Source organism: Lichenostomus cassidix, chromosome 10 (genome assembly GCF_008360975.1).
Source record: "Lichenostomus cassidix isolate B80296 chromosome 10, HeHo_3.0, whole genome shotgun sequence".
NCBI lineage: Eukaryota > Metazoa > Chordata > Aves > Passeriformes > Meliphagidae > Lichenostomus > Lichenostomus cassidix.
The window spans coordinates 3,410,683-3,427,743 of NC_139491.1; the positions used below are offsets into that span (position 1 = coordinate 3,410,683).

The following is a 17,061-nucleotide window of genomic DNA, read 5'->3' on the forward strand; positions in this document are numbered from 1 at the left end:
CTTTAACACAGGCCCTTGCTTTGCAACAGTCTGTGGAGGTTTCAGGGACCGTAATCTGGGCTTTGTTCAAACCAGTCACTGGACATCAAGGGACACATTCAACCATCACATGCTGCTTTGACCCTGTCCCAGAGACATTCCAGCTCACACAACTATCTGCTGCATCCATCAAGTGTCCTGCCCCAGGATGGGAGCACAAATCCCTCTCCTGACTGATGGGCACTGCTGGAGATGCTGCTGAGCATCACCTCAACGAGATGATTTATTTGGGCTCAGTATTGCAAGGCTGAAAATAGTTTAGTAAAGTTCTGGGATATTTTTAGCTGAAACAAAACCCCATTGTTATCCTACAATGAATAAAAATACTGCAACACTGAGGCACCATAACATCATAAAATATTGTAAGGCTGGTGGGGAATCAGCCAATACAATTTAAAGCAGGTAGCAGGTGGATGGGACATGTAATGCTTAGAGAATGTTCTCTCGTGTTGCAGAAGACAGACTAAAAACAGCAGAAAACTATGGGTTGCTGGGGTAGTTTGAATGTGCTACTGTTTAACTTATTAATTTAGAGAATGGCAGAAAATTTTTAAAAGAGGCTCATCTTGCTGGTTTCTACACAGATGTATGCAAATGGGCTGAAAATCAGGCAAGTCAAAAAAAGCCCTAAAGCTGTTCTTTTCATATGCACTGAGAGGGGGGAGTGAGGCTGCATCTCATCTCTTCCCTCTGTCTTTATCTTATGCTATGTTTAGATTCTAAGTTCTGAGTTGACTGCATTTCCTAGGTAATTAAAGCAAATTTTTGGATGTTAGACAAAATATCTCAGTAGGAAAAATTCAATTCCCAAAGCCAAATAGCCTGTAACTATAAATGTTCCTTTGATATGGTTTCTTTGCATTAAATAACCAAGCATCTTCTAGACTCCAAAAGATTCTTCCCCAGTTTCAAACATTATCCATAAAGTTTAAATTTAAATAAATCATCACTTTGAAAGGCTCTTTGTATCCCATCCACACTAATTTTTATGTCTTATATCAGTCAACAAATATTGTTAAAAGTTCTCTAAAAAACCATGCTTCTGAAGAACTCTGTGCAATAAGGAAGCTGCCCATCTCTGAAAAGGCTAAAGCTACAAAGAAGGTTTTCATGTGGCTTTTGCAAGCACTGTACTGTGTCTAAAACATTTCCACTTTCCTCCTTCCAGGCTCCCAGATCAAAGACCTTTCTCCCAGAAATGACCAAATGCCATGAGTCCTGAACAAACCCCAATTCTATTTTTTTTCCTTTTTCTCCCTCTTTTTTTTTTCCTTTTTTTTTTTTTAACCTCAGGGCCCTGGCATATGCATTCCACATGGCTGAAGATGGAACAAAAGCTCTTGTGTGGCTGCACTGATGCTCTTTTAACCATACTGTGAGGGCAAAGACACAAAAGCAGCATATACTGAGGTAGAATAAGACCTTTGTTTACTGTGCACTGATAATTACTAGACCCATTTTCTAAAGAAAAAGTGCACATAAATCCTCAAATAAAGTGATATAATATGGATATTTGCTGTCATAACATCCCCTGTACTGCCAGTTCACTTGAGAATTTATGGCTTATTTTAATTATATTTGTACTTTATTACATAAATGATTTTAATTTTTGCAGTGTCATCAGATTCACATTTCTGCTTGCAGTGGAATTTGTTTTCAGGCATTGAAGCATTCGCTAATGCTAAAAATTTAATTTTCTGTCAAAAGATAATTTATGTTGTAAGTAGATTGATATACAATGATCAGCAGATTTCCTCAGACCATTTACTAAGGGAGCATGAAGTTACCATGACAATGATACACTGTTCAGGATCCAGCTTTCAGTTCAACTTACATACATAATTTCTGGAGTTATTCTCAAAAATTAGTTTATTAGGAAGGCCCAAAGGCTGAGATCCATGGTGTCTCATTTCTTTTAGTACAAACTGAAATACTCACAGGTGAAAAACAATTTTTGTAAAACACTGGCAAATCCAAGAATTAGGTGTATTCTGCAGAACAAATTACTCATTCACTATTGTTTACCCATCTGCTTGTTTATGTACCAATTCTGAAAGTCAGGGAGTGGGATCAGGTATTTTTACTGCATTTTGTAAAGCTGATTAATAATGTTACACTGTTTACATGTGCCTGCAAACTTAAAAGCATGTACAGGGCAAAGAACTAGCTAATCCCTGTCCAGCAGTGCTGTGACAGTGCTGTGCTACTGCAGGAATAAACTTTGCACCTATCAGTCCAGGAACAGGAAAATGCAGATTTCCATTACAATTAGCAAGAGGCTCTGCTGGCAGCTACAATGGACAAACCTGGACAAGGCAGAATGGATTCCACCATGTGAAATAAATAAAGTAAATAACACTTTAAAAAGCATTAAGCAATGTGCTCCAAACGTATTTCTTTTAACTTGGATACATCTAATAGAAAAGAAGGAAAAAACCTCAACCATTCTGTCAGGAGATGAATAAATTCTCTGCTTTTCAACACATCTCTCTAATTGCAGAAAATTGTTTTGACAATATTTGCTTGACTATCACTTGTAGGTATTTCTGCAGTATTTTTCACCATTATTTAACAACCTTATTCAGTCATTAACTAGTAAAGGGAAGTTGGATGTAAGAATACACACAAAAGCCCCACCAGCCAACATGTGCAGCAAGCAGAAATAATGCTACAATTATGCCTTAACTTCAGCAATACTCCAAGAAAAATATTTTCCCGAGCAACAGCAGATAGATTTAATCTTTTTGCTTTTCAATGCACTCTCTCTTCTACTTTATTTCATCACATCTTGACCACTCCGAAGCCTTCTGATTCTTCAGAGGAAGGATTAAACATTTACATTTATACTGTGCTGCTTTTCCTCTGAACTCTAGGATTTATGATTCAGTTTCATATCCACAGATAGCAAATTATCTCCAAATGTTCACCAGTGAGTCACTATTAAGAACTACTGAACAAGGTCAATTGACAGTCTTTGATGTTTCCCGTTATTTTAAAAGTTCCTTTTGAATGTTTTGAATTTGAGTCTAAAAATAAAGAAAAAAGAAGGTGTGTCATTATATTAGAGATTTATTTCCTCCTTTTGAACTTAAAACACTTTGGCAGATCTATGGCTCATCCAGGTCATGGCTCGCTCACAGATAAGCTACTAGTGCAAAAGAAGCAAAAACTTCTGTCCTTTAATATTTCACATCTCATCTTACTGAATTTTTGCAAAATTAAAAGTATTTAACTTCCTCTCTCATGGGAGTTAGAAATATTTGCCAAAATAAGGGAAGGCAATTTGCTTGTTTTAGTACTGTGGGATCTAGATGATGCATCCTGGAACTCATTTTCTCATTTATATAATGACATATGCTGGGATATAACTGCAACACTTTGTCTGGAGATATTATTTGCACTTACTTTCCAGTAATATAAGCTAAGGTGGTAAGAAAATCAGAAATATCAGGAAGTTCTTTAAAAATTAAACTGTTAGTACTGAAAAGATTAAGTTAAACCTATACAATGTAATTAATTTAAAAATTATGATCTCATTTTTAGCCATCTCAATTTCCAGATTCTTTCCAATGTGATTATCACAACTTAATCTGCACCTCATTAACACCAAACTCTGTATTCTAGAAAAACTATTAATGGTTATTCAGATGGCAGGGCAGCTCTGCATGTCTGTATTTCAGCAGAGGTTACTCTGTGGCAGGGCTGAAAAGTGACAAGTTCAGGGATGAGGATTTGCTTTTCCCAAAGGGGAACACACAGTGACTTCCCACAACAAAACCCCACACACTGACTGCACCTCCTACTCCTGACCTGCTTCCACACTTCCAAACTTTTAAAGGGTTGAGAAAGAGGCACATGAATTCCTCCCTGGGCTACTACTGTGGAAATTTTGATGGATGTCTATACACAGCACAAACTAAGCCTGCACTGGATTATGTAGTACTGACACTCCTAATGCTGAAAAATAATTTATATGGAGTTACTGGGATTCCACAGCAAGTTTTAAACCCTAGCTGAAGAATCTTAGTTAAATTACCAGATCCAGCAAACAGAAACAGATCATTACCCAAAGTGGTGGAACTCAGATTACACAGTACTATATTTAAGCACATCATTTAAACTTTTTCCCCTCGGTTAGCTAAAAATAAAGCAAATTTGATAGCTGCCTTATTGCTTTAAAAAAGACAAGAAACCTTAACCTGCATTTTTTTTATTAACATATTTTCCAACAATATGATCCTTGTGACAACTCCATAAACACAATCTGTGGGGACCACCAAAGGAACTCACTTGTCGAGTGTTTTTTTTTAAAATTTCTGGGGGCGGACAGCTTGTTTTGCTGTGTCTGACCCCCCCAGGTGGGGGACTCACCGAGGGGCAGGAATGCCAGGCGGTTGCCAGCCATGGAGAGCTCGTTGAGGCTGGGCAGCTGGCACAGGTGGCGTGGCACTGACCACAGGTGGTTCCTGTCTGCAGTCAGGTACTGCAGCGAAAGGCACATGTGCAGCCGCTCGGGTAGAGTCATCAGGCGGTTGGTGGAGATGTCCAGAGTCTGCAGCTCCCGCAGGTCTCCAACCTCTGCACGACAACAGGCATTAAGAATCATGACTATTTTCACAAAAATACACCACCAAAAAAACCCCTTCATGTAAATTTAAACCACAATTCATCAGCTGAGCTGCTTTTCTAAAATTCTATCAATCCATGTTGAGAACTGATACTAATAATCCCCATCATCTTCATATTTCCAATCTTTTTGGTGAGGAACAGCTATCAGCTAGGCAGTATGTTCAAATATGAGATCTTTCAGAGAGCATTCCTGAATTGTAACACTTTTTACAGTCAAAATATCAAGCATTTTCCTAGTCCTAAAACAGGAGGAAAAAAACCCAAACCAACCAAAAAGCAAACAAAACACATTATAAAGCTTGCTGATAATGAGGGTGTTTTGCACAATCCCAAACTCAGGGAAATTAAAATGAAATTATTATTTTTTTTAAACACTGCGAATGCAATGAGTGATTACTTATTATTCTCTTGGAAAAAGAGTTACAAACACATGTGTAGCACTTCTTGCCTAGTGACAGTCTTTCACCCAGCATGCTTAAGAAAAACAGCTCTGTCTTCTTGACACAGTTCAGAAGGCCTAGTTTAAATTAGAAATTTCTTAATAGCCTACAATTGATATTGTTATGTTATATTGTAGGAAGATATTTCACTAAGTTCTAACCTATAGTCACAATAATTACAGAGTCTAGAGTTTTTATTTATTATTTCAAAAATTTAAGAGTAGATTTTGTACTTCAAATAGTATTGTATAATTTTTTAATGTAGGTAACAAATTCTTAAAAGTCTGTATGACGTGATTACACAAGGAGCTTCACTTGTGCAACAGTGGCCTTCCTTGTGTCTGGCCTGTGAAACAGGATGTAGGACTGACTGACAAATATATTCAAAATATGTGAAGCAGCTCTGCAGGCTACCTCATTGTTTATTTAGTTATTCTTTTACAGTTACTCTAAAAACTGGATAATTCTATATATTATTTTCCTCAGCCATAGGGAAACCATAACATTTTCTCCCAACACAGGGAACAGTTTTGCTTTGTTTTTAAGTACTTCACAGCAATGGAACCAACTCATTAAGTGCTTGGTGCCCCTAAAACTTGCTGCAGTTCTCAGCATCTTGCAGACCCAAATGTACTTTGCTGTCAGCTGAATGAAACCAGCTCTTGCATCTGAGAGCTGCTAAAACAAGATTCACTAGAATTTTCTACACTGAAAACACCAGACAATCTCCACAATCCACAATCTGTACAATTTACAGCTCTATCACCCAGATTTTTTACAAAGATATAAATAGGGTAACACTGTTTAAGTTAAAGCTAAACAGAACCTGTTGTGCCCTTAAGCTCTGTGCAGCAGGAACTAGAAAATTCGCAGTTCCCTGAGCTCTGAGGTTGCACCTTGTATACTACACACAAAGAAGGAAACAAAACACTGGGTTAACTCCAAGCTGTCTCCTACACAATGGGAAAAAGAGGTTGACCTTGGGAAAAACAGCTGTAAATGTTACTTTCAAGACTGGAAACATGAAAAGGAAAGAAGGGAAGTTGTAATTCAGTATTAGAGATTTTCACACAAGTAATAATTAAACAAAATGCATGTGCACATTTAGAAGGAGTTTCTGCCCACTGCAAACAATCCCAGCATCAACTACAATAAAGACTCAACACAGTATATGCATCCTTTTAGAAATATTACTGACAGAAGCAGCTGCTATACACAGATGATCACATTCTTCAAACCTCTTAGCTTTGATGTCAACAGGAATAATAAGCTTTATTTGAAAAAGGCTTTTTTTTTTTACTATGAGATTGAAAATAAATGACAAAAGCAAAATAATCACTACTAAATAGCACAAGACTACTGTGCAAAAGAACTGCAGCAGATCTCATTTCGAAAGAGTTTTATATTCATCACAAAGCCATATGCTTGAAAACAGTGACAGGAAAAGAGCCACCTACATTCAGCCAAACCACTGACCACATGCAGTCAATAATAGGCCCAGCTATTTTCATGCACTAACCTTTTTCTCTGCCACTAAAAACAGTTCTCTAGTTCAGTTTAGGTCCAAAATCCCATAAATGTTACGGTTGGCAAAGCTGGCAGAGTTTCAAAGGCATTGCTAGAATGATATGTTTCAAATCTAAGAGGAAATAAAAGTATTCTCACTTTATCCTTCATCCAAAAAACACATACCCAAAACTTCATCCTCTCTACCTTAATCTCCCAATGCATACCAGATGTAAACATCCACTTTCAACATCTAGTGCCACATGTTGCACAAACACCCACCGACCCACAGTGAAGTTTAAGACTAAGCAAACATTATAAAGTGCCATCATGTTAAAGATATAACCCCCAGACTCCCTACTGTAGTGCTCAAAACTCAGTTTGAAGAACATGCTCAGACATTTACTAATGACACTAAATAGGTTTTCATCTCATTAAAGCAAAGGGAGATAAAGCAAAGGGAAGTAAAGAGGAATAACACAAATATAAACAGTCCATTAATACATTTTTCAAGCTTTTAGTTACTAAATACTATTATCCTTGCTTTTAAAGTCTTGCAGCATAAATACTGCAGGAAGCCTTGGCTAACAAACACAGTGAAAGACTTGCAAATCTCTCTCTTGCTGTCACCTCATCAAGCACTAGGATACACCAGAGGTGAACTTAGGAAATTTACAGTAGATCCAGAAAAGAAAATGGCTATTCCCGAACAAAAAGAGCTGACAAAGGAACTTTCAGAGATTCCCCCAGCACCCCCAAGGGTAAGAAAGAGACGAGCATTATACATCACCATTAAACCACATAGAGGAGTTCCAATTACATTTAAATGAAATTCATAAAAGTGTAATTTAAAATTTATATTAGCTCTAGGATTAACACTATCAAAATCAACACAGCAGAGCACTGAGCCCCATTCTGATACCAGAAGCCAGAAAAAAAACCAACTCCTCGGTAGCTTTGCTACCCCCCAGCTGAGAAGGACACAGATTTGTGGAGGCAGAGAGAGCCCAAACGTGATGTTCTGGTGCATCCATGTCCATCTGCAGGGATTGCTGCAGTCACATGGAGCTGGGCAATTCCAGGCCCATATGGTCCCAATGTGTTCCATGCACACACGAGGGGCTGACAGACTGTAAATCCAACACTACCTGACCCCACGGAAACTTCAGCGCAGGCTGCACACCCAGCGTCCTCCTGCAGCCTCGGCGGGGCCAGGCAGAGCCACAGACCCACACAGGCTGTTCTAAAGCTGCCAGCCATGGGTAATTAATTGTATCCTTTTCTTCCTTCACAACGTGCAGATTCAGAAGGGATCACTGCAGCTCCAAAAAGCACTCTTTGCTTCTGTTGTAAGAGCTTTCCCAACTACTTGGAAAAAGGGACAAGTGAACTGTCCTGTTGTGTGTTGGGGTTTTCAACAAGACTGCCAAATAGATCTGTCCCACAACACAATGAAAAAAGAAACATCAGCATAACTTTAATCTTTTTCTTTTAGAAAGCTAAATGTAGGAAGAATTTCAGGGAATGTCCAAAATTATTGACCTTCTACAGAAACTGATTGTGTAAAACACAACTAGCATCAAGAAAAAAGAAAAAAAATTCTACTTCTAATTCAGATGGTTTAAATGCCAGTTTTTAAAATTAATTCCCATGGTTTTACATGAAGGAAACAAAAAAAACCCATCTGGAAATAAGTAGCCTATACAACATAGAGTAATTGCCAAAGGCAATTCAAACTTCCTTCATCTTTCGGGGGGTACAGGCCTCACCAGCTGCATGGCCCAAAAATAACTAACAGTTTTTCTTTACATTTCAAGAGTAATCCCACCTTTCCCTGATGGGCCATAAACCCAAATTTCATCCAAAGATATATGAAACACATACACAGTTGGATTGGAGTGTATGGGAGGCACGGGTTTGCTTTAAATCTGAGTCCTTATATCCCAGGAAAGTTAAAAAGGGGGACAGGAAAGGGCTACAGACCTACCTGCATGAGAATGCACCTCAAAGCAGGATATTAAGGGGAAGTAGAGAACCTACAAGGAATGGAAAAAGGGACTGATCAGCAAAGAGAGCTGGCACTTAGAGGTCAGGCTGCAGAAGTTCAATGCAAACTGCCACAAGGCCAGGAAAATGGGAACTCACAGACAAACAAAAGGTTTCTCAACAAGTAATAAAGAGCAAGAAATGAAGAACTGATGTCAACAAGGAGTAGAAATTAGGAGGATAAACCAATAGTAAATTAGCTTTTTGCATCATTTTTTCCTGTAAGAATAATGCTGTGTATGAGGACAGAGACAGAATACCTCATGGGAACAAGGACAAAGCACTGCAAATTACCACATCCATTACTGAAATGAAATGAGGCTGCTTAAAAAAAATTTCCATCCCAGAATACTGGGGAAAAAAAAATGGGTTATATATCAAAATTGCAGATTTGGGCACAAGGATTCTCAATGAATAGGACATTTTCTGGGATAGCAGCCTAGGGTTGGAGAAGAAATATAGAACCTGTGTTCAAAAAAGCCCTGTTAATGTGAGCTCAGTGCTCCTCAGCATCTCATAACAACTGTTCTAAGGGGAAAGAGCACCCAAGAGTAACCAGTGACTGGAACATAAATAGAAAGCAGAATGAAAATGCAGCCCAGGTCTTCTCCAATGTAAATCACATCATACTGGTTCATCTTGCTTTGATGAAATTTCTTGGTTAATGGTAACACATGAATATTACATCTCATGGAAAATTATTGGGATGGAGAAGATATTTCTAGTGGTGGTGTTCCTCAAGGGTCTACTTTGTTTAGACATTCTATTTTGCAGCTGGGTAAAAAATAATATTAGGGTTTGGGCTGCTGTCAACCCAAGCATTTAAAGTAGTAGTATCATGGTAGAGAACCAAACCGTTGTACAAGAGGAAAAGCAAGAATTTCTAGACTTAAGGGATAGAAATGGAAAGAAAAAGAACAGAATATCAGCATGATAAGAAGGTACTGCAAGTCAGGGCTCTGCTTGAAACCATGAAGGAAGAGAGGGACTGGCTGTGCTTTTTCACTACCTAAGGGCAGTAAGCCACAGTGAAAATAAGGCAATTTCTAAGTACAGCCAGCATCTTATTAGGAGGAGGGAAGTTTGTTAATATTCCTTTGTACTGCAGGCAACAATGATGGTCTTGCTGTTATCATACAAACCTTTAACACTCTGCTACCCAAGGGCTCTAACAGGAGGTGATGGATCCTCTCTCTGTTCTGAGGCTGCACCTCAGGGCTAAAAGATCTCTGCTATTTACCATGGAGTGATGCTTTCCAGAGGGACAATTTCTTATGAACAGTTACAAAATTGAGCACTGTGAGGACTGGCTGTGACTGTGAACTCCCACAGCCCAGGATTGTGAGCCCAGCCATCCATCCCCATGTCAGCCTCTAAAATGAATGGTGGTTGCTCCAGGAAAGGAACAGAAGGTGCTAAAAGGGGCTACCCTATTTCACCCTTGAAATAATGTTTTAATCAACTCCATGTTTTAATCAACTCCCATGAACCTGAGCACAAGATGTATTTTCCTATTAGACCTGTAAAAGCAAGCACAGGTGAGGAAAAAGTGTTTGAAGTCTTCCATACTTATTACCTGTCCCACTAGAAAAGAAATCCAAGTCTATACATGCCCAGAATTTGAAGTGGATACTATTATCAATTTGAAACTGTAACAGATAGGAAGTGTAAGTTTAAATTGCTGAGAGCTTGATGGAAAAGATCTCCTTTAGATCTGCTCCGGGATGTCTCAGGAGGACTTAAATAGACTTTAAGATGGTTAAAACAAATGAAATAGCTCATTATATATTACATTACATTTACTGTCCTACCACGCAGCTCACATTTCATAGCCTATAAAAATTAAATTTTCTAGTACAAATTGACACTTAAGGTAGACCCATGCCATCTTCAAACAGGGAAGTTTGACCATAACTGAAATTGGTATAATTAGATTTAAGGACAATGAAAGGGGCAGGTAAATTGAATCCCATTTACATTTTGACACTGCTGCATGCAGCTCTTTTTCTGTATTCATGGTGAGAGAGCTTGAAAAATGTTCTGTTTCTCAAGTTTAACAGACCTGAAGATGAATTTCCTTATATCTTTCCCATATAGGTTAATACTTGCTTAGTTTTTTAAGGGAAAAAAAGGGTAGAGGTACTGGAAGAGATCTTGTGATACTGCAGCAACTATTTTATGAATAACTCGCTTTTAAATAAGGTGCTGAATGAGTTCAAACCCATAAAAATTCTATGGAAGAAGAAAGCCTCTATCCCAGCTGATCAAACTTCAATCTCTTAATTTCAAAGCAAAGCAATACTTATGGCTGCATTTCACACAAATATTCTGGTTGCAGAGAACAGGGGAAAAGATTTTTCTGGGGCAGGATAGTCTTTGTGAATGAACATAGTCATGTAACACCCCTCAAAGCTGTTCCCAATTCTTGGTTTCACCTACTTCAGCCATAAACTACATTGACTCTTCTCCAGAACACTTAAAAAGCAGACAAAGCCCAAAACCAAGTGAAAAATACATACTTCTACTGAACATACCAAAATAGAAACCTTTTTCCCTCAACCTTGCTAAATGTCACATGCAAACTTAGTCCCAATCCTTATTTATTTTGTGCCATCATTCACAAGCAAAGGTGAGAAAAGTGGCTCCATGAAGTCCAACCTTGCTAAACAGTAATTTTAGGTCAGCTAAAAATGGCTGCAAATAGACATCAGGCATGAGGGTCTCATTAAGTCAAACTCTTCTAAAGGTCAGTGGTTCCCCATCTTATACCACAATTAAACTTCAGTTAACACAACTGGCAGCTGTCTGGATGCCATGGGCCCAGAACTCTGTGCTTCCCTCAGCACACACACAGAGCCACAGTGGTTATTAGTCTGTATTTCCTCTCAGTGCAGGTCTGGAATTACATTTTTGTCCACAATTTGATGGTTTCAATGAGAACAGTTAGAATAAATCAGATGATAAAAATACCAGAAATTATCATGCACGAGAAATGTGGGAAAGGTAGGAGGAAGGGCAAGAGGGATGGGGAGAGAAAAAAATTGTTTATGCACAAAGGTAACTCAAGGCCATGAAACGATCAGGTTTGCTGTTTTCTTGGTTTGGTTTTGGGTTTTTTGTTTGTTTGGTTGGTTTGTTTTTTCAGAAGACAACCTATCCTTTCATTTTGTTCTAGTGTGCTCTGCCTACTTCACTGCCCCACAGTAAGGTACTGCTGCTACACAAACAAGTTGAAAGATGTGAAATGAATATATTAATATTATGCTATGGTTTTATTAAATGATATCTCAAATGTTGATAAGAGCAGCCAAATTAAGTATAAAGAGTCAGAACGGTACTTCATCAAGTATATTGCATGAGAAATTCTGCCTGCACACTACAGAAAAACTCTCTTATTTAAGGATTGCTTTTTGCTGTTGTCTTTCCTTTGAGGAGCAGCTGTTTTCCTTTTTCTGGGTGGTATGAACATAAACAAAAGTGACATGAATAAAGCATGAGACCTGTTATGTTTCCCTTGTTTTGTTTATGTCTGACTATCTTTACTGCTGCACATCGTCTACCATTCACTGTGCACTAATATCAATGCATGGAAAAGGGGGAGGAAAAAAGCCTTCCAGAAAAACTTAAGTGCATAAAACACAGAACTGATGATTCGAACTCACAATGCCGGACAGCTAAAGATGGTTCCTTAAATACAGCAAACCAGCACTGAAACCAAACAAAAGGAGCATCCTAAGGAGAGATTAAGGACAGCTCAGGAAGCCACAGAGACAGGGCTAGTCCTGGCTGTAAATTCTAGGACAGCTTTTTCCTTTCTTCTTCCCAGGAATAACTCGAGATCAACACAACAGAGTGGTCTCTCTCACAAACACAGATTAGTGGTTTCTAACCCATTACAGCACTGGTGTCTAAATCATCCACACAAAGACCAATCTGTTGTGACTGTTGCTATCAACTGTTTCCAACCAACTCACAACAGACACATCTTTCTTCTTCTTGAGGTTAGTAAGGGTTTTTTTTCTTTCTCTCCACTAAATGCATAACAAAAGCAATAGATCCAGGTTCAATTTTCATTTTTCAGTAGAAAGTACTGTTTTATCAAGGCAAGTTATGGCTCACTCATTGTACTCTTGGGAGACACCACAGAACAGCCTGCCCTGAGGGTCAAATTCGGCCTTTGTAACAAAAAGATGCAAATACAACTTTATGTGGGATGAAAAGAAGCAAAGGGAAATCTTTAGCTCTGAGCCATGTTTACAGCAGCAGAGTCACCATATTTGTTTTTTAAATGAATGCTACTGGATGGGACTGTCTCAACTCAAGTGCTATGAAAGTAAGAGTTCTTTCAGGCCACTGGAAGTTAGCACAAATTGCAGCAGTAATTACTGGGGAGGGACTGGCTAAATGGTCACAGGAAATATTCCCACTACAATAGACATCAAAACTATAGATCCAGATATCCTTTTCCAGCAGCAGCTCCTGGAGATTCTCATGCTCCTCCTCAGTGTCCCACCTGTCTGTGCTGAACTCAGCAGCCTGGCAAATTCACCAGCTGAGAAGGGGAGGCAGGAGCTGCTATAATGACATGGTTACTACTTGAAAAATGGTATGGACCAACTACTCACAGTTTTAAACTAACTAATATTATCAATAAAAAAGAAGACATCTGACTTCAAACAATGCTAGCAATGTCCTGATTTTATAAACACTGGGAGCAACTGCAAGCTTTGGCTTAATCAGTGATAGTTTCTGCTGTTTAGTGTTTCAAATCAGCACAAAGTAGACAAGTAAGGCTTGCAATTACACTCCAAATCCCCCACTCAAGTCATTCTGAATTGCATTCCTTTACCTACACAAATAAGCAGTCTTAGTTCATAAAGCTCTCAAATGTTAAATAATTAGCAACTGGAGTACACTTGCAGTTGCTTGGCATCAAAGCCTTCCATCTAGAATGACAATTTAATGCAGATTTGGACAATGCTAAGGTAAACACAGGTCTTTATTTTAAATATCACTGCAATAACATTAAGTTAACTGAAATTAAGGTATCAAACTCTGTGTCTGTGACATGAACCATGGGAAGGTTAATCTCCCATTATTCCTCGAGTTCTACACATTCTCTTTACAGGCTTTTTCCATTTAGATTTAGTGTCAGTAAATGATGCATTTTATTTTGCCTCAATTCATTTAATAGAGCAGCTGAGTAAAAACAAGGATGTCAATAACAAGTAGTAATTTAACTCTCTCACAATGGTATGCAGAAAAGTAAATTCTATTTGGTCAACGAGGTCAAAATGGAAATCGATACATTATAAAATTCTTCTATTCCACAGCATTAACAGTTTGTGTTTGTTCCCTTTCAAAAACTGAATGACTTTGTTCACCAAGCCTCCCTGAGCACTCAATCCCTACTAGTAAATTGCATTTGCTTAATGCACAAGTAAAATCAACTACCTGTTAATATTGCTAATCACTGTACATAGGTTAGGGAGAGCTTAAGGGAAGAAAGAAAAAAACCAAGGAAACCAAGCAGACAAAAGTACATTCATAGATAACTTTATAAATAAAGACTTTACTGTTTAATGGGAAAACAAGTTAGCTTTTAACTCCCAACCCTAAAAATATAAGAAATAAGCTTCAAGAGTTATTTTTTCCTGTCACAAATGTTAATTTAGTGCAATAAAAAAAAAAAAGAAATCTTAAAAATTTCAAATTAGTAAGAGGTTTTACATGAAAAATTACTACCACATTAGTTTTGGTAGTACCTAACTCAGAGTAAGTCTCTGTTAGAGTTAACAGATAAATTTATTTTAAAACAATGCCAGAAAAGGCAGTAAGCATGGACACAATCCCCCTGAAAAGCTGGTTTTCCTTGTATGGATTACTTGAGCTTGTCTTAGGACCCTCCCAAAATAATTCAGAGCAGCAAAACAAAGTCAGAGCTCCTTGGCAGTCCAGCACACTGAAATCACTAAGGCCTTCCTCAGGTAAACCTGGAAATTGCAAAGCAGTTACTACCATTTCTTTTTTCACACATTTACAAACGGATGAATGATTTCAGAGAAAAACCACCTGCAGTTTAGTATCTGTTCAAAGCTGAGGTTCTCTGAAAGCCTGGCTTAACACTATTGAACAGATTGTTGGTATTAAAGAACTTCACATAATACAGAAAGCCCAACACCATCTGTATGGCAAACATCTTTCTCAAAATACATCTCCACCTCCGAGGGTTGGTCTCAGCCTTATCAATACACATCTGCCTTCACCCGTGTGAACAGCTATTGGCAAACGTTTACAAGAGACGCCCTTAAAACTCCCTTGAAGTTCAGCTTTGTTTTTGGGTAACAGCTCTAAACCAAAGACTTTTACAAGTCTTTTAAAGAGCATCTGTTTTGAAGTTGCAGAAGTGAGGTTTCTATATCTCACATGTGTCCTGAGCCAGGCAATCAGTAAAGGCTTATCTTTACTATCAGACCATCAGCAGAAGAATTCAGTGCTGACAGATGAGTTACAAACCAACTTTTTTTGCAATTCCTTTACTTAGGAAGCTGGTCCAAGATTAGGCACTCTAAGATTACTTGAGGTTATTTTTTCAGAGTATGTCCTCAATAACAAGTGACTTCTGTAAGAACAGTCAGAGGGAAAAGACTTACTAGAAGTCCCATCCTGCTCCTCTCCCGAGAGGAGACAGGCTGATACACGCATTGCGCAACAAGGAGAATCCACCTCGTGACAGCCCCGGGGTGCTGCTCAGAACGTGACTGCTGCCAGCCCTACACGGAAAAACCCTTGGATCAAATTCCAAACAAGAGGCTCTGCTGAGCTCTCTGTAGAGGATTCAGCATGTTGAGGGAAGAAGTTTCAAAAGGAGGGGAATGACACCTTAAAAAAAGTTACAGCAACTTACGTGAATTTTCTTTTGATGTAGATTTTTTTTTTTCTTATGTAAGAATAAAGTTAAAAGATCCTAAAGATTCCTTTTTGGGTTAGGTTGTGTTTTTTTTAAAGCACAAAAGCATACTAATCCCCCCCCCCCAATATCTAAGCAGTCTATCATAATAAACACAACAGTGATTACATGAATTTTCACCAGTCCTGATGACAGCTGTACAGCAAACCAGCCAGACAAGCAATGAGCCATCACACCTTCTCATTTACAAAGATTATCAGAGATGCCACCAAGAATTTTGGGGGTGGGAGGGGATTTGCCAGAGCTATGAACAGAGTAATGATCTATTAAGCTTTAGAGCCTACTCTGATAACCCATAAAATTAAAGCAACGAGAAATGTTATGTTTTACAGTCCTTATGGATTTCCAGATACATTTATGTAACTAACACCTTCAAACACTCCAAGCAAGAATACACAGAAATACATCCCTGCAAAATGAAATTCCTGATAGTCTGCTTTTCTATAATTTAGGTTCAACTCCACAAGAATAAGATTGATCAAAAGCAACCAAAGACCCTCCACTCCTCCTTCCTCTCATTTGCTATGCAGACAATAAACTCACAAAAAACAAATGCCACAAACGGAATAGTGACTGAATTCAAACACAACTGTGGCCACTTCCAGACTGATTATTTTTCTGTGGTATATAACTGTGTCACAACGAGTCCTCCCCATAAATCTCAAACACAGGTTTTTCAAACAATCAAAACATAAAACACAAATAATTCTATTTGACCTTCATTATTTAGGTCTGTGTGCCAGCTCTAATCAGTTCTCACGAGCACATTCCACTCCTTATAAACAGACTGTAGAAATACATTTTTCAAACTAAAAGGAACACAACGCATTGTTTTGATGCTACAGCCTGAAGCCCTTTATCTGAGTTTTATCAAAGTATACTCTATCACTGATCAAAGCAGCAATGACAACTTAATGTACTTTAAAGTTATGTATTGCTGTATAAACTTCCCACTTTGCCTCGTGGCCCCTGGCTCAGCATGACATTGGGGGGACATTGAAAGGTCAGGAGACTTTCTTTCCAAAGCCTTCAGTTCCCCAGTGGCAGCTCTATCCATGGCAGAAGTGGGGAGAGGATTTTCATCAGGGGTCTGTTCTCACATACCCTAAAAACTTCAGGCTGTCATTTCTTCTGTCAGATGTCTGAATGACTGCTTGGTATGTTACTGTATCAACTATCTGTCTGTCACAGCAGCATTTCCACATCACCCACTAACTCATTTTATCATCTAAAGACTGTTTCTCTAGCATTAAAAATCAGTATTTAATCTTAAATTTCTTTCAATTTACTACTTTGCATATGCCACATAATTAGCTTTTAAAAGCAAAGTCTGGAAGTTACTTGGACATACAAGTACTTTCCTTAAAAAAAATAAAATCTGTATTTTAACAAGTCACTGAGAAATCTCAAATTGAGTTTACTAAAAAAATG

At 38.3% G+C, this 17,061-nt stretch overlaps 1 protein-coding gene across 1 annotated transcript in view; it reads right to left on the minus strand.

Annotated features, from left to right (window-relative positions):
* The window catches only part of LRRC28 (leucine rich repeat containing 28), a 51,244-nt gene that overhangs the window by 14,799 nt on the left and 19,384 nt on the right, over positions 1-17,061 (minus strand). Inside the window, exon 6 of the mRNA XM_085070370.1 lies at positions 4,411-4,617. Coding sequence (XP_084926496.1) covers positions 4,411-4,617 — 207 coding nt within the window. The remainder of the gene's footprint in view (positions 1-4,410; positions 4,618-17,061) is intronic.